The 23,403-nt window shown below is 42.7% G+C and overlaps 1 gene segment (V, D, J or C); it reads left to right on the top strand.

Annotated features, from left to right (window-relative positions):
* The first annotated feature begins 19,950 nt into the window (after nucleotides 1-19,950).
* LOC125082625 (immunoglobulin lambda variable 2-18-like) lies at nucleotides 19,951-20,499 on the top strand. The segment is given in 2 exon segments: nucleotides 19,951-20,055; nucleotides 20,171-20,499. Coding segments are annotated over 2 exon segments (375 nt in total).
* The last annotated feature ends 2,904 nt before the right edge of the window (nucleotides 20,500-23,403 follow it).

Raw genomic sequence — 23,403 nt, 5'->3', positions numbered from 1 at the left:
TGGAATTTGATGTACTGGACAGCTCACTGAGATGGTAAATAGGTTAAAAATTATCTATATTTAAAAAATGAGCCAGAATATTGGGAACAAATTAAAAATAAAAGTTGTCCTATGAAGTAGTGGTGGTAGTTCTCGTGTAGTCTTTTTTTTTTTTTTTCTTTCCTGGTTGGTTTTGTGGGGGAGGGGCCTGCCACGTGTGTTTTCAGTCAATGATGTTCCCTGAGTTAAGTCCTCACGCCCCCCTCAAGGGGGTGGGCTCTGAGGAAACTGTTTTTTTCAGGCTTTTGTTCTCTGGAGGTTTTTATGTTTTTCACTTTTTTTTTCTCTCTCTCACCTTGACTGCTTTTGATGGGTTTTGTAGGTTTAGAGGAAAGCAAAGTGCACCCTGACCTCTCTCTCAGAGAGAAGCCTCAGTCTGTTCTTCTGTGGGTGTTGCATAGCCCATATAAATTCCCCCTTGACCGCTGGCAGAGCTGGTTCTGAGTCGTGGTCCCTGGGGACTCAGGATCTTCTGCTTGTACCCAAAACCACTGCAGCGGCAGCTGTCTGGGCAGCTCCAGACTGCCAGAGAGGTTCCAAGCAGTGATTGCACACTGAGATTTTCCTGCTGGCCCGGGCTGGGAGTGCCTGGTCTTTCTGGGTCTAAGAGTGCCCGGCTTGCGTGCACCTCTCTCAGGGGAGGCTGTGAGTCCTGCGCATGTCTCAGGCTCTGAGAGCAGGGCACAGGTCTGAAAGCATAAGCCTGGGCCTTGGCGCACCTCTCTCATGGGAGAGTTTGGGGCACGCATCTCAGGCTCTGAAACAATGGCGTGGGTCTAAGAGTGCCGGGTGGGCCTTTGCGCACCTCTCTCAGGGGAGGGTGAGGGGCATGCGTGTCTCAGGCTCTGTAGCAGGGCTCGGCGTTCTGCCATCTGGCATGGCTCCCAGCCCCTCACAGGAGCCAGACCCCATGCAATCTCAGGCGTGATGGCTGCTCAGGGACTAAGACCTGGTTTCTCCGCCACACACTCTCTGGCTTAGTGCCAGGGGAGGCTGTCCTGAGTCTGGGGACTTAAGCCCCTGTCCCTAGACGCCCTGATTCCCACAATTCTCCCCTGTGATCCTTTGCTCATTTGGAGTGCTTTCAACCAGTCTCCAAATTAATGCTGGTCCCCAGATGCAGGGCACTTTTGTATTAGGGGTATTACTTTCCAACCGGTCACCTCTGGTGGCTCCTTCCCCCTTTTGTTTATCTTCCGATATCAGTCTGACATTCCCACTCTGCTTTACCTGCCCACTGGCGTCTTCTGCCCCTGTAGAGATCCAGACGTGTATAATTCTGATCTCAGGCTGATTTCATGGGTGATCGGAGTTCTTTGGTAGGTAATCAGCTCACTTTAGGGTACAGGTTGAAAAGGCGCCTCCTCCTACTTCCCCGCCATCTTGTCTCCCCCCATCCATTGATTTTCTGAGTCAGTTGCCATATGCATTAGCTGGATATTTTTTTATCTCTTTCTCTGTCTCTTTTAACTTGGTGTTGTTTAAGGAATGTCTCTATTTCTTATATCCTAAATGATGGAACCACGATATTGATTTTTCAATTTTAAAAATTTTACATGCTTTAGCTGCATTGTGCATTCATCATCTTGTGTGCCAGTGTTTATTTTGCCTCCCTTTGTGGCAGTCAAGCTTATTGTTTCTATGTCGTGTGTAATGTGTGGGCAGAATACTCAAAAACATTTTACATGATACCCTTATTCCTCTATGTGGGGGGCCCTGGGGGTTCTCTTAAAACAGAAGATAAAGCATATCCAAGGCAGTTCCTCATGAAGATCAGTGTTGATTTCTTGCAGAAAGCATGCTCACTGAGCGTGTGCACTCTCTCTCTCTCTTTTTCTATTGGTGTCTCTCTACTCTCCCCATATTTTTTGTTTCAACATTGTAAGAATCCCATCATTTTTCCCCATACCATGGTTTTCACCCAAGGTTCCTTTAGAGATTGTTTTTATTTGACCTCTAACACTCATTCCTGATCTAAGAACTGCCACATTAACACAAACCCTGTGACAAGGCTGTCCAGGGACAAGCTACCTGGCGTTGCAAGTGACCCATTCCTTTCTTGAGAAAGGTAGTGACAAAGAAAAAGGTGTTTGGATGGATTTGGGGGTGATCTATGGACCTGGTACTGACTGGGAGGGGAAGAAGGAAGGAGGAGAAGGAGCAGAGCAGAGATTCCAGCTCTCACTCAGCTGCCTTCCCTGGTGCTTGGGTTGCACAACCTGTGGCCACCAGGGGGCAGCAAGGGCCTGGAATTATGGAAGATCCTGTCTGTGATTTACTCTGATCTGTATGCAGTTCCAAAAGCTGATCCTTCCTGAGTCATACAAAGGAGAACCTTGTGTGATGGGCGATCCAAATCTGTTGTATCCCAATAAGTCCTTTCTTGAAAAACCAACAGGTACCCAGGCCTCAGCCTCAGAGTCCTGCAAGGAAAGGAGATTTAGAAAAGGACCTACCCTACTAAGTAGAAGAGGAAGGAGTAAGTGATACAAAACCACCCCCTGCTCTGTTTTTGGAGCCTACAAAAGAAAGGGTGAGTCTCCTAATTTCAGCCCCTCTAGCTCCTTTCCCCAGGCACAATCAGCACAACACAAGTGGAAAGCAATGGGATCATTTCTCAACTATATGGGGACTCCTACAGTGGGAATGCTACTAAGGGGCATTCTAAGTCTGGCTCCATTCCCTGGGCACAAACATGAGCTCTGTCTTAGAAAATCCATGTCAGTGTGTTTTAATCCTTCATCAAATTTCTGCTCCCCTGGGATGCAGATATATCTAGAATGAAGGGTCAGATCAGATCAGAGGGGGTGAATAGAGGCAGGTGCAGAAAGCACATTTGCATGGAGGCGCCTCCCTCTTCTGAGTCAAGGGAAGGAGATAAGAGAGGTCTGGGGGAGCCAGATCCAAGATCAGGATTAGCATCTCAAGAGGCTGTGCTCTTGGGGCATCTCCACCATGGCCTGGATTCTAGTCTCCTTACACCTATTACTCAGGGCACAGGTGAGGCCTCCACTGAAGGGAGCATGGGGACATGTGGGCTTATACCTTTACTCCTCCTTAGACTTACCCAGGGCCCCAGCAATGAATTAAAAAGAGTATGCTTTGCAATGGGCATGGTCGCCAAACTGTGGAAAGAACCAAGATGTCCCTCAACGGATGAATGGATAAGGAAGATGTGTCCATATACACTATGGAGTATTATGCCTCCATCAGAAAGGATGAATACCCAACTTTTGTAGCAACATGGACTAGAAGAGATTATGCTGAGTGAAATAAGTCAAGCAGAGAGAGTCAATTACCATATGGTTTCACTTATTTGTGGAGCATAACAAATAGCATGGAGGACAAGGAGAGATGGAGAGGAGAAGGGAGTTGAGGGAAATTGGAAGGGGTGGTGAATCATGAGAGACTATGGACTCTGAAAAACAATCTGAGGGGTTTGAAGGGGCGGGGGGTGGGAGGTTGGGGGAACCAGGTGGTGGTTATTAGAGAGGGCATGGATTGCATGGAGCACTGGGTGTGGTGCAAAAACAATGAATACTGTTGCACTGAAAAGAAATAAAAATAAATTTAAAAAAAGAAAAATAAATAAATAAAATCTTTAAAAAAAAAGAAGAGTATGCTTTGTACTTTTCAATGTCCTGGGTTCACACTGCCCTAACTCAGCCTCCCTCAGTACCTGGGGCTCTGGGAAGGACTTCCACCATCTCCTGTGTCTGAAGCAGCACTGATATGGGTGTGTCAGAATATGTCTTCTGTCAGCAACAGCACCTTGTATTGACTCCAAAACCTGTGATTTAATATGCCAATAATTGTCCCTCAGGAATCCCTGATCACTTCTCTGGCTGCTGGTCTGGAAACACAGCCTCCCTGACCATTTCTGGGCTCCAACCCAAGGATGAGGCTGAGCATTACTCTTGCTCATATCTACCCAATTGCAGTTACCTCAGTGGTGGAAATTCATGGGGTTCTAAGACCAAAACATGTCCTGTGCTCAGAGGTTCCCTCCTTGCTCTGAACATGATTGCCCATCCTGTGCAGTGGGTGATTCTTGCAATGTGGCCTTGAGAATTCAGTTCTTCACACTTTCTCCATTCCCCAACAATGTCCAAAAGGAAGACATTCCCTTGATGAATGTTCTGTGGGCAGAGTCAGGTTCCTTTTCCTTGTGTGATACGTTCCTAGGTGGCAGCTCTTTTTAATTCTTCAGTGATGGGAGCAGGGTAAGTGGGGACCCCAACTAAGTGCACTCCAGCTGTTCTTGGGGAAATTCAGCACATCATTCCACCAATGCAGAATTTAGTCCCCTTGTTACTTGTGATCCAACAAAGTATCCAGTGAAGAAGGATGTCTGGGTAATTTTACAAAGTGAAGACAACCTATGGAGTAGGAGAATATATTTATAACATATAAATCCCCTAAGAGTTGATATCCAAAATTTCTAAGGAAAACCCAATTTCTTACACCTTCATGCCAGGAGGTAGGTTTGCAACTTAGACCCAGGTTCCCAGTGATGTTAGGCCCATGCTCTTCTTCCCAAGAAAATGGAAAGAAGGGACACTGTCTTCCTTCATGTTTTCACTTCAAACTGATGAGTCTCAGATCCCTGAGAAGGAGATCCTTTGATTGTAAACCTGACAAGAGTCTTATTTACCTATGAAACAGATGTATATATAATTTAAGGGGGGACAGAGAAAGAATTTACAGCTTATATTTTCTAAGGAAAAGGAGAGGAAGGCCTTCCTTTCTTTTTGGTCACAGACAATTTCAACCTCCCTGCCTCGATTTTTAAATATTTGTGCTCACTAAAACAAAGTCAAGGCACATTTGTAGGGAGTGCCTCAGGAGGCAGAGATATTCTTGGCATATTCTTGTTTTGTATTTGTGTCTCCAAAGCATTCCACATTCAGGCTCCCCTTTCCTTCCCTTTTACCTGATTTCTGCAATTTCCCTGAACATGCTGGGGGTAGCCAGGAGGGTGGTTACAGGCCAAAGCTTCAACACTACCGTGGGAGAGTAGCTTTGTCCTGCCATTGGCTGGTTTTCTTTCCCAGTTTCTTTCTCAAAGATTCTGTGTGAATTTATTTCCATGAACAGCATAATTCTCACAAGGCCAGTGTTTTATCCATTTTCTTCTAGTTGCTCATGGCAACTATTTTTTTTTTTCTTTCTATATTTGTTCACTGTCTGCTCAATGTAAAAGAAAGGTTAAGTGCTCAGGTATATTTGAGTTTGTTTTCTAAATTCTTTTTAAAATTTTTTTTAAATTTCTTTCAAGTGTTTTAGAATCATTGTTTATGCACCACACCCAGTGCTTCATGCAATACCTGCCCTCCATAATACCCACCACCAAGCTCACCCAGTCTCCCACCCCCCAAAACCCTCATGTGGTTTTACAGAGTCCATAGTCTCTCATGGTTTGTCTCCCTCTCCAATTTCTCCCAACTCCCTTCCCTCTCCATCTCCCCATGTCCTCCATGTTATTTATTATGCTCCACAAATAAGTGAAACCATAGGATAATTGATTCTCTCTGCTTGACTTATTTCACTCAGCATAATCTCTTTCAGTTCCATCCATGTTGATACAAAAACTGGGTATTCAGCCTTTCTGATGGAGGGATAATACTCCCTAGTGTATATGGACTTCATTTTCCTTATCCATTTGTCCATTGAAGGGCATCTTGGTTCTTTACACACTTTGGCGACTGTGGTCATTGCTGCTGTGAACATTGGGGTACAGATGGCCCTTCATTATGAAGCTTATCATAATTAAACAAGGGTAGATAAAATAAATATTTATAGTTTTAGAAAGAATAATAAATGGAAACCACATCTACCCACTCAAAGCAGAGACATCTTTAAAAAATAAGAACAATCAGCTTTCTATCCATTCTGCAATTAACTAGTATACTGAGCATGGCATTAATCATTCCTTTTACTTTCTATACATTCTTTTTACCTTTGATTGCATCTCCAAACTTTTGTGAATTTGAAACAGTGAGTAGAAACAGCTGGGAAATGAAAGAAATTTGTCTATTTGGTGAGAATACAAGAGACATTAAGCTTAAGAGAGCCTCAGGGTCAGTGTTCGTTGAACTTCCTGAGAGTTAACACAACACCTACTGGACAAGACAGACAAGGCTCTGGAAAAATAATAGAGACCTCTATTGGGCATCTGGTCTTTCTCTAGGTGAGCAAGTTACTAAATATCTAGCAGGAATATAAGGTTAGGATTCCATTCTCTGTTATTGGGCTCATCATATTCTCCTAGAGGAGTCCCTGAACACTTTTCTGGAGGGAAAGAGGAGTACTCTTGACTGACCATGACATTGGCACTTTCTCTTATAACAAAAACACAGCTCAGACTGGAAAGTACTGAAAAGGAATCCAAGCTAGAAACACACAAGCACTTCAAGCTGATATCAGTGTTGCCAGCCCCTTAGTGATGTCATTTTCCTTATGGTTGGGTTTTTTGGTTTCTTGAGGAAGATTGTGAAAAGGGGATGGTCACCTGAGGAAGGTTGTTTCAGATTTCAATATCTATGTAAGATCCATGTTTTCATCCTAATAGCACATTGGATTCCCCTGATCCAGGCAGGGGAGGTAATGCTCTACTGAGACAAATAGGCCTGGGGAGGGACTGGTAGAACATGAACTATTGTGCTTACTGCAGTAGGGAAAGGGGATCTGCAGACTTACCAAGTTATACAATAACTTACATTCATTCTAATTTTTGCTTTCATCACCACCATCATTTTGATACTCATGACAGTTGAGAAACATGAGGGAACAAATTTACATGGTTGATGGTTACTATGAAATGAATGGTTACTCAAGTCAAACAGTTGCCTGGAAAAGGGTCCACACAACCAAGAATGTGAAAAAATGTGCCTTGACCTAGTTTTCTTCGTGTTTCTTGTCCTTGGTCTTTGTTCAACATCTGGAAGCACACATTTCCTTCTATTTCTCTTTGTCTTCTCCTTTAGGATCCCCTATTCTATACATCTTGGGGCTCCTGAAAGTTTCCACAGTTCCCTGATAGTTTTGGATCTCTAATTTTTTCCCTCTGTATATTAGATTTCACACTTTTCTTTGCTGTGACCTGAGGTCATTAATCTTTTTATTTCCAATCTATAGTCTGTCTCATATAATGTACTTTTTATATGTACTTTATTATGTCTTCTATTTCTTGGCTGAGATGTATTATCCCTCCAACAATTTTCAAGGTATTTCTCCATTTTGGCGTCAACTTTTAATGAACTGGTTTAACGTGTTTGTGAGAAAATTTAAATTATCTTTCATACTGGCTTAAGTATCTCAGTTTCTTTTTCATGCCAGTGGAGGTTTTCCTTTTGTCACACATTGAGTAATTTTGTCCTGAATCTATCCAGTGTTATGCTATGCAACTGTGATTCCTGGGTAACTGCCAAGTACAATTTTTGTTTTAGGAGATACCCCAGGTTCCTAGTTTCAAAGAGCCTCCTGTGGAATGTGGTTTTGTGTCAGGCAGTTTTCAAAAATCGTTTTCTGCTATTTTCATCTGTCCTAAGTAGAAGCTACATAGAGAGTTTCATAGGGTCACATCTTGGATGTCAGTGGATGTCCCTTCCTCAGTTCTGTCCCCCCACATATTTCCATCCTCCATAATATCAAACATTGCAGAAGTGCAACTAAGAGATGACCAAGAACTCATCATCAATTTACAGAATTGCATTCCCAGGCTTCTCTCCCTCTAGTATCTCCTTAGTATCTACAGTTCTCTGGATCTTCCTTGTGGTCTTCTGGACAGAAACTGGGTCATTGGCTCCTCTTCACTGCTGTGTAATTCTCTGGACAGTGCTTATCTCTGGACCATGTTCCATGAGGACAGAAAGGATTTTGCTCGGGCCAAAATCCTAAAGTGAGAAAAGCAAGTTCTCAAAGCCACCACGTTGTTTCTCTCACTGTAGAAGCATTTCCTTTGGGAAGGGGCATAGAGAAGGAGATGAATAAAATATAAAAGAAAAGAAAATGGATATTCAATCTTGCTCTGAGTGTTAGATATCAACTTTTTCATGTGTCAAGACAGACAATGGAGTATTCCTGGATCTCTTTGTTCCAAGATGGTGCTTGGTCCTGGTTCCCAGTTGCTTTGAGGACAGGTTCCAAGAGTCTGAAAGAAAAACAGGAAAATCATCATTGTTTTCACTTTACTTGCAATGTCAGTGTCATTCCCAATCTGTCTTGTAGGATTTTGTTCTAGGGACTCAAGCCACTTCTACATGCATTCTTTCCAGGTTTACAGCAACATTCATTGGCGGAAAGGTGGTAACTGCTTATTATATCTTAAGTTGAACCTGAACTTGATAATAGTACTTCCAATTTGGCAATGTTACATGTTTAAACAGGCATTAGAGAAAAGGAAAAACTGAAAAAGAATTTTAGGGGTGCCTGGGTGGCTCAGTGGGTTAAAGCCTCTGCCTTTGGCTCAGGTCATGATCTCAGGGTCCTGGGATGGAGTCCAGCATCAGGCTCTCTGCTCAGCAGGAAGCCTGCTTCCTCCTCTCTCTCTCTGCCTGCCTCTCTGCCTACTTCTGATCTCTGTCTGTCAAATAAATAAATAAAATCTTTTAAAAAATAAAAAGAATTTTCAAACTTTCACAGGAAATAAATAGGAGAGTGTATTCCACAATGCTTCTTTCTTTCAGTATTGGAAGGTCAAAGAGATTAGTTTTATGGTGACCAGTGCCTGAGTGATGGCAAAAAACTGAGTAGAAATACAAGTGTCTACTGCCAGACAAACAGGTAAAAGATAAAATGGAATGAAAGATGGATAATATAAAGTTTATAACAAATAATCCCCTGGGCACCATTATCAAATAATACACATCCCTATTCTGGTTCATTTCTCTCTAGATCATGTACCATGGACAGTGCAACATTCTTCTTCATTTCTTGGGTTGAGATCTCAGGCTGAATAAGGTTAAGTGGTTTGCTCATGAGTGGAAGGTGCAGAATGTCCTGACTGTTGCCCCTTCTCCTCTCATGAGGTTCACTTACACCTTTCCCCCTGACCCTCCATGTGATGTGTGGGTAAGTAGCTGGGGTGACTGACAGGTTGGTGGGTTTCAATGTTGCAGGTGCATCGGAACAAAAAAGTATGAGTGGGGGCAGTGACAAACCTTCAGCTGGAGGAGAGCCCACCACCAACCACCAACTCATACCAGATGTTTCAACTCAGGTCAATAGTGACACTTCCCTAACAGTAGAGAGATAGATCCTCAGAAGTTGGTGCTCAGCAGAAGGCACAGAAGGAAAGATCCCAAGCCCAGAATGTCACAGAGACATAGTCATGGAATCGCAGAAACACAGAAGGTCCAGGAGCTCACCAACACGAGGGCGTCAGGAGTTCATGCTCTTCTGGACAAATCAGGCATAACAACTCAACTCAAATTCCTGACCTTCAGAAAATACATGTCAAATTGATTGAGTCTATTCTTTTTTTCTTTTTCTTTTTAGCGTAACAATATTCATTGTTTTTGCACCACACCCAGTGTTCCATGCAATCCGTGCCCTCTCTAATACCACCACCTGGTTCCCCCAACCTCCCAACCCCCGCCCCTTCAAAACCCTCAGATTGTTTTTCAGAGTCCATAGTCTCTCATGATTCACCTCCCCTTCCAATTTCCCTCAACCCCCTTCTCCTCTCCATCTCCCCTTGTCCTCCATGCTATTTGGTATGCTCCACAAATAAGTGAAACCATATGATAATTGACTCTCTCTGCTTGACTTATTTCACTCAGCATAATCTCTTCCAGTCCCGTCCATGTTGTTACAAAAGTTGCGTATTCATCCTTTCTGATGGAGGCATAATACTCCATAGTGTATATGGACCACATCTTCCTTATCCATTCAACCATTGAAGGACATCTTGGTTCTTTCCACAGTTTGGCGACTGTGGCCATTGCTGCTATAAACATTGGGGGTACAGATGGCCCTTCTTTTCACTACATCTGTATCTTTGGGGTAAATACCCAGTAGTGCAATTGCAGGAGTAGTCTATTCTGCTAAGCTTTGCTGCCCAAGGATGCAGAAGTATCTAGAATGAAGTGTCAGATCAGAGGGCATGAGGAGAGGGAGGTGTGGGAAGCACATTTGCATGGAAGCCACTCCCTCCGTGAGGCAGGGGGAGGAGATAATAGATGTCTGGGAAAACAAGCCTCGGATTGGGGTCTCATAAGGCAGTGCTGTTGGAGAGTCTCCACCATGGCCTGGATTCTGGTCTTTCTCACCCTCCTCACTCAGGGCACAGGTGAGGTCTCCAGGGAAGAGGCCATGCAGACATGTGGGCTGATCCTTTCTCTCCTCTTCAGACTCATCTGAGGCCTCAGCACTAAACTAATAATAGTATTTTTCCTCTTTCCAGCGTCCTGGCCCAGTCTTCCCTGACTCAGCCATCCCCAGTGTCTGGGGCACTGGGACAGACAGTTACCATCTCTTGTGCTGGAACCAGAAATGACATTGGAAAGTATAATGATGTCAACTGGCACCAACAGTATCCTGGCATGGCTCCCAAAATTCTAATTTATAATTCGGCCATCAGGGATCCCTGATTGCTTCTCTGGCTCCAAGTCTGGCAACACAGCCTCCCTGACCATCTCTGGGCTCCAGGCTGAAGATGAGGCTGATTGCTCATCTTGATTACTGTGCCTCATATACAACCAGTAATACTTATCACAGTAGCCCAAGTTCATGGAGAAGTAAAACCAAAACCTGCCCTGTGTTCACAGGCCCCCTCCTTGCTTTGAGGATGCTTCCACAATCCTAACCATGTGCAGAGGGGCTTTGTGCAATATGGGCTTGAGAATTCAGTTCTCTCTCAGGTCCTCTCCATCCTGCAATGTAGTAAAATGAAACAGGGTTCCTGGAGAATTGCCTGCGGAAATGACAATCTCTTTGCTCCTTGCTATGTGACCAGGACATTTTCTCTCCATTGCTCAATGGCAGGAAGAGAAGGACAAAGAGACCTGTGTTCTGTATAATTTTCACAGTTCTTATGGAAATCCTTATTTTAAATAATAGCTTCTCACTCCTGTTAGTCCAGAATGGAATCATTTATTGAGAAATGTTGTTCTACTCAATTCAGTGTTCACTATTCTTTAGTCAACATGATCCTCCTTGGTGGGTTATTGTTCTGCATCTCAGTGTTTGAGAAAACAGAAACTCAGTGAAAACCTGAAGACCTAGCTGAAGGAATGAGCAGAAAAGGAAGATGTTTTTCCAGTGGCCCTCCATTTGACCCCATATTCAAGGAAATTGAGCAGGGAGATAGGGAGTTGAGATTCTATGATATGTGGAAGCTCCCCTTCCCTCAGATCAATGAATCCCTATCCTGAATTCAACCTTATCTCCTTAACAGGGTGGGCTATTTTGAGCATGTTTCCATTTTCTACTGGGGAAGAGAAGGCTTGTATCCATCCCTCAGGGAATCCCATTATATGTGATTTTCATAATGAGCCAGCCAAAGTTCTACCTGTATTGTTAGTTATAAGAAGTATCTAAATACACACACACACACACACACACACACACACACACACACACGACATATATTATATATACTGTATGTGTAAGGATTCTCTGTCCATTAACTGAACCTAGTGTAGACCTTAGGAAACCTATTTTAATAACCAGTTTTTCCCTTTGCCAGAATATTCCTAGTTTTAGAGGTGGAAGTGCCACATCCTAGCAATATCCTCACTCTGGGACAAATCAGGATGCAAGCTTAGTTTACCTGAGAACTTAGTCTCTCTCATTATGTTCCCTCCTTTAGTTGTTTTTCCAAATCATTTTCCAGTTGCCTACGTTCTTCCCCCAATAAATGATCAATTCCTTCATGCTTTAGTCATCTAGACTGGAAATGTGCATACAGTGACACTGGGTCACATCACAGTGGAAAGGGGCATTTGCTTTTGAGGACACAGAATAAGGACCAGAGTTAGTCTCACATCTTTGTGAAAGGTTGAACAAAGATTGTACCTGCCTTTTGAATGTGTGTCCTTGTGGAGAAACCCTGTAGGAGGTAGAGAGACCACTGTCTGGTTATTCTCTTTGGTATCTGATATGATGTTTCCAGACTGGAACAACATCAATAAGATCTTTACTAAGTCTCTACATGAGCATAGGAGGGGAAGAGGCAGATTGATTACTCTAGTGAGTCTCCTTTTAAAATGGGACCACACTTTCCTTCTGAGAAAGTATTTAATATTTTAATAATAGGGAACCTTGCAAAGAAATCCTAAGTGTACATGTTGTGTGAGCAGGATGGCCTCAATATAACATATCTAGGTCTGCCATAGACCTTTGGGTAGTGAATATGTAGAGTCTCAAGCTGTAGAAACAGCCTCTTGGGTCTTCTGAAATAGTGAAGCAATATACATTTAAATATTTTTGTGAAAAGATGAAAGACTGCTATTTGTAAAATGTGTATAAAATTTGTATATGGCATTACGTTAGTTTCATGTGAAGAGAAGACACTTTTAATGGAGATGTTTGAAACATTTTAGGTGTCCCAATGATCAACAAGTGTTTTTCTATACAGTGTAATCAGAGAATCAACACTTCAGGGCACTTTTCATCAATGGGTTCATAGAATTTCTGCATTAAGTGCCAGTAATTTTCCATGACATCATTTATTTTTTTTTCTATTTTTATTTGTATCTACCTATGTGTTTGTATACTTTTCCTACATTAAAATTTATGTAAGGATCATCTTTAATTTTGCTTGCAAAATAATATTCTGGTTATTGATTTCTGGGCATTATTAAACTTATTTGCTTCATTCTTATTGGAACTTAATGATACTGTATAAATGTGGTCATGTATTGCTTAATGTCACATCTTATTGTGTAAGCACAAAATTCCAGGAGAACTTAAAGTGAAACAGTGACTCCTCCATCACTGGGGATAGGGAGCTGGATTTGTTCCTGGTACTAATGGAACACAAACAGAAGCAACTGTCTCATTGTAAAGTTCAGGCTATACTTCTTTTAAGAAATGCCTAAGATCCAGAAAGTTCTCAGGAGGCCTCTCCAGAGTGATCACAAATGACAAGGTTCCAATATATTGGGTAATAAGACATGCTCAGATGTGCAGCTGATTGATTTATGAGAAAAGTTACCATATTATTATATATGTGTTACCATATTGTTATTATATAAAATAGTAGACATTATTATATTTGAAGTTATGTCCAAGATTATAATACATGCTAATTTAAAACACAGAGGAATGACTGATTGTGTCAAAAGAAAAACTACCACTTCCAAGAATGACCCTTTCCTTCTGTTCCAATCCCTGAGGCCACCAGGTAGCTGGTCCAACTCTTGGCCAGGATGTCTTCTCCCTTGTGCACTTAGAAATATGTATTACAGGGGTGCCTGGGTGGCTCAGTGGGTTAAGCCTCTGCGTTCAGCTCAGTTTATGATCCCAGGGTCCTGGGATCAAGCCCTGCATCAGGCTCTCTGTTCAGCAGGGAGCCTGCTCTCCCCAACCCCCACCTGCCCCTCTGCTTACTTGTGATTTCTGTCTGTCAAATAAATAAATAAAATCTTTTTAAAAAGAAATATGTATTAAAGACATGTGAGTAGTGGCATGTAAGTAGTTCCTTCAGTACATTCACACTGCATAGAATCCTTAGTCTCTTCCCAAGGGACACTTCTCTTCTGGCATGGACCATCAACCTTGATTGGGATTTCCTCTTTCAAGCATCTTGTTTAAAAAGCATAATATGTAAGGCATCTGTGTCTGGTTGGAGAGGAATTTGCCTCAGGAAGGTGCATAGCTCTGAGGTAAATTAGTCTCTGCAAAAAGATTAAAACTAGGGCAACCTCTGTCCCATATAATAGAAAGAGAGCTGCACTCTGATGAGAGGGTTTTGGAGTTGAGTCCCTTAGAATAATCTATCAGATCCACAAATGCTGGAAAACTAAATCTTTTTTTTTTTTTTTTTTAGGTTGTTCTCAATGTTGACTGAGCTCTCTACACTTCATGCAATAGTTTTGGTATCTGCATCATGACAAACAAATCCTTTTTCAACCTGTGCCATTGTTCTCATCCAGGCTTCCTTCACGGGTGGGTTTTATTTGACCTCTAACTTTACCTTGGCCCTGAGCCCAGAACTGTCACACTAACACAAACCCTGTGATAGAGCTATGCAGGGACCAACTACCTGTTCCTGAGGGGAAGGTCTGAGACACCTGATGTGGTAGGTGACACATTCCATTCTTGAGAAAGATGGAGACAAAGACAAACGTGTTTGGGTGGATTTAAGGGTGATCTATGGACCTGGTACTCACTGGGAGAAGAATGAAGCAGAGGAGCAGAGCAAGGAGTCCAGATCTCACTCAGCTAAGTTCCCAGGTGCTTGGGTTGTACCATCTGTGACCACCATGGGGCAGCAAGGGCCTGGATTTGATGTAGGTCATGAGTGTGATTTACCATGATCAGGTCCCAAGACATAATTCCTCTGGAGTCCTGCAAAGGAGAACCATGTGTGAGGGGTGACCCAAATCTATTGTGTCTCAGTAAGTTCTTAATTGATAGGCCAACAAATACTCCCAGGCCTCAGTCTCAGAGCTCTGTGAGGAAGGGGACCAAAAGAAGCATGAGAACCCACCCTAAAGAAGAGAGGAAGGCTGTGAAATATGGGAACAACTCCAGCTCTGTTTTTGGTTCTAACAAAGGAAAGGATGAATCTCTCCTAATTCCAGCCCCTTTGGATCCTGTCCCCACCTTGATGTACACAGCACAAAGGTTAAGTACTGGGATTATTCATAGCTATACAGGGGCTCCCACAGGAGGGACATTCTAACTCTGGCTCAAATTTCCTGGGCACAAACATGAACTCTGTCCCAGAAAATCCATGTCCAAGTGTTTTAATCCTTCAGTCTAGTTCTACTGCACTGGGATGCAGAGGATTCTAGAATAAAGGTCAGATCAAAGAGAGTGAGGAGATTTAAGTTCAGGAAGAACCTTTGCCTGGATGTTCCTCCACCCTCTGAGGCAGGTTGTGGGGATAAGAAAAATCTGGGGGACACAGGCCCAGGATTGGGATCTCAGAGGCTGTGTTCATGGGGCACCTCCACTACGACCTATACTCTGGTCCTTCTCTACTTTTTACTAAAGGCACAAATTACCCCAAAATTCCTCTTTTACTATACCAATCCTTGATAATAAGGATCCCTGATCACTTCTCTGGCTCCAAGTCTGGAAGTAAGTCTCCCTGACTATCCCAGGAATCCAGGTTGTGGAGTCATTGCTGCTCACATGCTGGTAGTGACACTTTCCACAGTGGTCCAACATTACTCAAAAGTGAGACCAAAATTTGCCCTGTGCTCACAGGCTCCCTTTTTGCTCAGAAGATGTTTCTCAACCCTGTGCAGAGGGGGCTTCATGCAGCGTGGTCTTCAGAATTCAGTTTCCACTCATATCTTCTCCTTAGTCATCATAACATCCAGAGGCAACACCCCCTCAGGTGTTTTCCTTCAGTGTGATGATGACTTCCTCATTGCCTTTGTATTCTGATCCCAGATTGGCACTCTTCCCAACGTTTCAACTCACTAGTAAGGAAATGAGAAGACTCTGTCCCCATTAGCCTGGGCTCTTTCTATAGAGGTCCCTTGTCTTCCAGAAAGGAACCTTATGGGTTTGTCCTCCTCTCCTCAGGAAAGTCAAAGCAACTGTTTTCCCTGATAGCAACCAATGTTTAGCTGGAGTTCCAGGTGCCATGGTTGCCTAATTATATAAAAATAAACAAATTGATCAAATTATTTATAAATAGATCTATGAATTGTTTGAACAACTGAATAAAGTGAGGCTTAGGCATCAACTCTAGTTGTGATCAACTCTAGTCATGTTGCCAGAAGTTTCACAGTTTTAGCACTGGAAGTGCCATGTCCTCACAAAAACCTCATTCCCATGTGGGGAATCAGGAAAGATGGTCAATGTGATAGTTAACTTTTTGTGTCAACCTAACTGGGTCTCAGGGTGCCCATATGAAACATTATTTCTGAAAAAGCCTATAAATGTGTTCCTGGATGTGATTAGAATTTGAATTGGTAGATTCAACACAGTAGATTGCCATCCGTAAGTTGTGTGTGCATGACCCAATCCATGAGCACCTGAGTAGAAAAAAAGCCAAAGGATGGAGGAATTCACTTCCTTTGTCCCATCTCTGGTTGAGCTGGAATCTTGTCTCACCTTTTCCTACCCTTCCATTGGAATTCACATCATCAGACTCCCTGGTCCTAAGGCCTTTGGACCCTGAGAGAATTACACCACTGACTTTCCGAGGTCTGTAGTTTGCAGATGGCAGCTCAGGAAATTCCCTGCCTCAATAATCATGTGATCTAATCTGCATAGTTATATAAAATATTATATGTATAAAATATATTGAATATATTTATAAATATATTTATATATTTCATGTATCGCATTAAAATATGATATATTTTAGTTTATATGAATCATTTTGTATACTTACATACAATCTATATTTCATATAATGTATATACATTATAATTTTGTATAAAACATACAATTTATGTATAAAATGTAATATATATTTATATACAAATACATATAAGTGTAAGTGTAACACACACACACACATACATACATGTAATACATATTAGTTCTGTTTCTGGGGAGAACCCTGAATAATATAGTCACCCACTTCAGTGTTCAATCTTTCCATAATGTCCCATAATGTTCATCATCAATTATTTTCAAAAATCTCTTCACCACATAACTTGTTGCTTTCTCTAGTAAGCAGCACCTTCCTGCTTGAGTAATTAAGGCCAGAACTTATACATGGAACCCCTCAGCAGCTGGGTCCCAGTGCAGTGGGAAGGGGGTCTGTGCTACTGAACACAGAATAGTCCTGAGTTGCAGCTCCCTGTCTATGGGAGGCTGGTCAGAGGCTGCACCTGCTGTAGGCTTGTGTGTCTTCATGGAGACAACCATGTTGGCAGAATGACCACTGTCTGGTTGGGATCTAGGGCCTCTGGTGTAAGATGTGCTCCCTGACTGTCATGACATCAGTGAGACCTTTCCAGAAATCCTCCTGCATGTGCATAGGAGGGAAGGGAGCCCCCATTGCCACTTTAACTATGTTTCCTTTTAGATGGGGCCAAAATTTCCTTTTGAGAAATTAGTTGTTATTTTCATAATAGGGAGAATTACCATGAAAATCACAAGCTGGATGTCGAGTTAACATGATTACTCCAATGTGAAATTTTGGGGGCTTCCATAGTCTTTCTGTCTTGTGTCTCAATCTGTATGAACAGGCCCCTGTTTCTTCTCAAATAGTTAAACTATACATATATGAAAATCTTTTTTTAAAAGATGAGAAAATAGACATCTTTGATAGAACAATATGAAATATTTTGGAGTTTCTAAAATTTTTTTGAACATTTTCTTTTATCTATTTTTTATCACTTTAGTCATCATATAGTACTTCATCAGTTTTTGATGTAGTGTTTCATGATCCATTGTTCAAATATAACACCCAGTGCTCATTACAATACACGTACCCTCCTTAATATTTTAGAAGTTCCTAAAGTCAGTATATCTATCCATGCTTTTATTATTCTACATGGTGATGGAATCAGCACGTGACTGTGTTTAGAATTCATGTGACCATTTATTTCTCTGAGTCAGGTGCTATACATGTTTTCTGGATATTTTCTCTCTTTCTTTCTGTCTCTTGTAACTTGTGATTCTTTAAGGAATTTCTCTATTTCTTGTATCCTAAAATAAAAGAACCCAGGTATTGATTTTTATGATTTTTAATTTTTTTTACATGCTTTACCTTTATTGTTTATCCATCAGATTATATACAAGTGTTAATTTCACCACCTTTTCTGGCAGTCAAGCTTAGTATTTCTATGTCATGTGTAATTGTTTGAACACAATATCCCCCAGAATTTTACATGAAACCTTTACTCCTCTATTATGGGGGGTCCTGTGGGTGATCCTAGTACTCACAGAAGATGGAGCACATTCAAGGAAACTCATGAAGATCAGTGGTTGGTTTCTTGCAGGAAGCATCTGAATACCTGGATTGTTCAGAGGAACCTTCTCCACAGCGATCTCAAGGGACAGACTCCAAACTAAAGGGTCACCAATATAATTTCAGTAGCTTTAGTGACTGATTTAAGAAAGGTCATCATGTTGCTACCATGTTGTTTCTACCCAAAAAACAGACATCCTACCTAAACAAATGTCCAAAAAATTCAGTAGCTGAATGTTTAAAACCCACACACAAAAAATTGAGTCACAAATTACTCCTTTTCCCAAAAACACTTTCCTTTCCCCCACCCCAGTGGCCACCAGTCTACTTATCCCATGCTGTAGACCATGACTATATTGTTGAGAAGGATTTGGGATCAGTTGTCATGTCATAAACAGTGATAGAAAAAGAGTGTCATCAAGGCATTTCTAGTCCATAGAACTCCTAGAAAGGAGCTGTAAGTCCTGATTGGTATTTCTCTAATCCCACCTCCTTCTAGAAGAGTATATTAGGTCAAGCATCTCACTGTGCATGAAGAGACTTTGCTTTATGAAAACACACAACAGTAGGTCAGGTCACAAAGTGAACACAAAGAGGCTGACTGAGAACATCCTATGCCCCTGTGGCACACAGAATTGCCCTGGTGAGAAGTCCCTGGGGCTAGGTTCTTCAGGCCTAACTTGACTCCAGTTCCCCTCTCCCAGAGTCTCAGAACCTGGAATCCTTTCTCTTGATTTCAATGAGGTATCCCTTCACACTACTCAGCACTCTCTTTCTAGCATTACTCTTGTTTTTGATTCATTTTGAGAATTCAATCATTTTTCTTAACGTCCCTCTTATGTTATCCTTTTGAATTGACTGGGTTGTATTAATTTAATGTGTGATGTTTCCTCATCCCTGAACCACACCCACCTCACATATTCTATTCCTGTGACATGGCTTTCCTGGTAGGAGCAACGTGACTCTGGGAGGGAGCACGTGGGCAACTCGATTTGGCAGGTGCCATAACTCATTGTGGAGGAAGTAAAACACAAATGGAAAGGGTCTTGACTTGCATTAGAAGGGATCAGGGGGATCGGGACTGAATAAAGGGTTTGAATGAAGGTTTGAATGAAGGGCAGGAAGAGGAGAAAATCATGGGTTTCCACCTCTCTCTCAGCTAGCTGCCTTTGAAGCCTGGTGTTTGGCATTTATAATCTGGGGTCCCTAGGGCAGTGAGGGCATGAATCTGGGAAAGGCAATTTTAGTTTTTCTCCTATCCTGTATGCACTTCCAACACCTGCTCTGGAGCCACTCTAAGTGGGACACAAGGGAAGGGGCCCCAATATCTGTTGTATTCCAATAATTTCTTTACTCAAAGTGCCAATATCCTCTCCTAACCTCAAACCACTGAAGAGCAGGGCACAGAGTGATGCTTGAGGACCAGGGAACTGAGGGGCACCAAAATGGAGTTAAGGAATAATGAGAGGCTCAGCTCTGCCTGCCTTCCTGGAAAAGGAGTAATTGCATCTCTCCTAATCTCAGCCAGCCTGGAGAGCTCTCCTTACCCTCCACCCACATAGTAATGTGGTCCTGGAATTCCTCTGACATCCACACCAAGACTTCCCCAGGGGAAGGTAAGCATATTCCAATGCAGCTTTGAATTCCTAGGCTCTGTTATGGGCTCAATCTGTAATGATTCAGAAAATACATGTCAAAGAATTTTAATGTCTGGGTAGCTAAGCTCTGATGCCCAGGGATGCAGAGGTATCTAGAATAGAGATTCAGGTCAGAGTGTTTGAGGAGAGGCAGGTCAGGAAGCACATTTGCATGGAGGCCCATCCCTCATCTGAGGCAGGAGGAGTAGATAAGAGAGTTACAGAGGAGCCAGGCCCAGGGTTGAGGTCTCAGAAGGCAGTGTTCTTGGGGCATCTCCACTATGGCCTGGACTCTGGTCCTCCTCACCCTCCTCATTCAGAGCACAGGTGAGGAGTTCAGGAAAGGGAGCCCAGGGACATCTGGGCTGATCCTGTGTCTCTTCCTCAGCATCACCTGGGTCCCCAGCACTAACTCACTAGACTATGTTCTTTCTATTTTCAGGGTGCTGGGCCCAGTCCACCCTGACTCAGCCTCCCTCATTATCAGGGGCTCTGGGAAGTACTGTCACCATCTCCTGTACTGGAAGCAGCAGTAACATTGGGAGTAATCCTTATATCTCCTGGTATCAGCAGGCCTCAGGCACTTCCCCCAAGCTCCTGATTTATCGTGTAAGTTCTCGGCCATCAGGGATACCTGATCGTTTCTCTGGTCTGAAGACTGGAAACACAGCCATCCTGACCATCTCAGGGCTCCAGGCTGAAGATGAGGGGGATTATTACTGCACCTCAATTGCTTCTAGTTATGTTTCCCACAGTGGTGCAAGTTCATGAGGAAGTGAGACCCAAACCAGTCCTCTGATCACAGGCACCCTCCTTAGTTTGAAGATGCTCACCCAACATGGGGACATCTGGAAGTTCATTTCTATGGGGGCCCCTCTCCTCTGGGGCAGGTCGAGTGGTTTCCTCAGAGTATTCACACTCCCTAGAATTCGTTCATAGTCTGTTTCCTGAGGGGGCATTTGTCTTCTGGTAGGGACCAGTCATCTTTGATCAGTTTCCACTTAAAACCATATACTGTAGAAAGCACACTAGGTCAGGGCATCTCTGTGTGGATGGAAAGTAATTTATCTCAGGAAAATACACAGCTCTGAGGTAAGTTAGTCTCAGCATAGAGAAGATAAGGAGAAGAATGGCCTCTGTCCCATGTAATGGACCAAGAAATGCACTTTGATGTAAGGTCCTGGAGCTGGGCTCTTTAGAGCAATCCTGACCTTAGTTCCTCTACCATATCCACAAACCCTGAAAAACTCTACTCCTGTCTATTAAGACTGTTCTACATGCTGACTGAGTAGAGAACACTCAGTTCTCCCTTTCCTGAGAAAGATGGAGACAAAGACAAACATTTTTGGATGGATTTGAGAGTGATCTAGGGACCTAGTACTCACTGGGAGGAGAAGAAGGAGGGAAGAGATGGAGCAGAGCAGGGATTCCAGCTTTCACTCAGGGCCTTCCTGGATGCTTCGGTTGCAACAAATGTGGCCACCAAGAGACAGCAAGGGCCTGAATTTGGGGAAGGTCATGGCTGCAATATACCTTCGCTGGTATGAAGTCCCAGAGCTGATTCCTCCTGAGTCATGCAAAGGAGGACCATGTGTGAAGGAATGATCCACAACTTTTGTGCCCCAGTAAGCACTTTCCTTGAAAGACCAATAGACACCCTAGGCCTCAGCCTCAGAGTCCTTCAAGGAAGGGGACAGAGAAACATGAAGGCCAATCCTAGTTAGGAAGATAGGAAGAAGAGAAGTAATGTGAACCATCCCCTGCTCTGATTTTGGTGCCTACAAAGGAGTGAATTTCTCTTAATTCCAGCCCCTCTGCAACCTGTCCCCACCCACAATCCACACAGCACAGTGAGAAAGTACTCGGATCATTCTTCAACTATATGGAGACTCCCAGAATAGGAACTAAGAGACAATCCAAGTCTGGCTCCATTTCATGGGTACAAACATGAGCTCTGTCCTAGAAAATTCATGTTGAAGTGTTTAATTCTTCCTTTGAGTTCTATGCCTTCAGAAGCATAAGTATCTATAATGAAGAGTTAGATCATAGGGGGTGAGGAGTGGGAGGTACAGGAAGCATATTTGCATGATGTCCTTCATCCTCTGAAGCAGGTAATGGGGCTATGAGAAGTCTGGAGGAGCCAAGAAAATGTTTGTGGTCTCATCAGGCTGTGCTTTGGGGGCATCTCCATCATAGGCTTCACTTTGGTCCTCCTCACCTTACTCAGGGCATTGGTGAGATTTTCATAGAAGGGGTCACAGGGATATATACCCTGATCATTTGTCTTCTTTCCTGATTTTTTTTTAAGGTTCTAGCACTGTTCTCAACAGAGTATGTTCTTTCTTTTTTCAGGGTCTCAAGACCAGTCTACTTGAATGGCTGCGTGATACTGTGGGATGGACACTCGCCATTTCCTGTACTGAAGAAGGAGTAATATTAGGCATTTTAATGCTGTCTTCTGGTACCAGGAGCACTCAGCATGGCCTTCATACTCCTGATTTACTATGCACATTCTCAGGCCTCAGTAATCCCTGCTCACTTCTCTGGCTCCAGGTCTGGAATACAGCTTCCCTCACCATCTCTGAACTCCAAGCTGATCATGAGTCTGGTTATCACTGATGCTCATATGCTCCTGATGACACATCCATAGTGTTCCCCGTTCATTTGGACGTGAGACCAAAACATGCCCTGTGTTCACAGGCTTCCCCATTGCTCTGAAGATGCTCCCCAACCCTGTGCACAGGGGGTTCATGTAGCATGGTTTTGGGAATTCAGGTGTCACTGTTCTCTCTCTCTCTCTCTCTCTCATTCTCTCTCAAGTTAAAGTGAGAGGAAACACACTCCACCTAATTGAGAAATGATAGAGCCTATTTGTTTCTGTTACATGGTGCTAGATAATGACTCTTTCCAACTGCAATGGCAGGTACTGGGGATTATGAGACCCCTCAATGTACTTCCTGCAATTTATTTACTGATTTTTGTGTTTTTGTTTCATTTCCTTTTTTTATTTAAATTCAATTACTTAATATATATTGTATTATTCTTTCAGAGGTAGAGGTCAGTGATTTACCAGTCTTATATAATACCAGTGCTCATTACATCACGTGTCCTCCTTAATGTCTATCACTCAGTTACCCCGATCCCTCACCCTCTTCCCATCCAGCAACCCTCAGTTTGTTTCCTATGTTTGAGAGTCGCTTATGGTTTGTCTCTGTGTCTGGTTTTGTCTTCTTTTATTTTTTCCTCTCTTCCCCTATGTTCCCTTTTTTTTTCTTCAATTCCACATGTCACTGAGTCATATGATAATTGTCTTTCTCTGCCTAAGGTATTTCACTTAGTAACCCTCTAGTTCTATCTATGATGCTGCACATGTTAAGATTTCATTTTTTTTGATGGCTGAGTAGTATTCCATTGTGTATATATACCACTACTTCTTTATCCATTCATCTCTCAATGGACATCTCAAATCATAATTTTAAATGACTCTGTTTCAAACATAATGCAGTCTAACAAGAATAAGTTTTCCAGAATTGATGTTCTTATTTAACCCAATTAACTACTTGACTTCTTTCTGTTTTTGTTTTTGGCTTTTTAAAAAAGATTTTATTTGTTTATTTATTTTGACAGTGAGAGGCACAGTGAGAGATGGTACACAAGCAAGGGGAGTGGGAAAGG

Source organism: Lutra lutra, chromosome 12 (assembly GCF_902655055.1).
Source record: "Lutra lutra chromosome 12, mLutLut1.2, whole genome shotgun sequence".
NCBI lineage: Eukaryota > Metazoa > Chordata > Mammalia > Carnivora > Mustelidae > Lutra > Lutra lutra.
The sequence above is the reverse complement of the archived record's forward strand: the minus strand, read 5'-3'. Positions and strand labels throughout refer to the sequence as shown.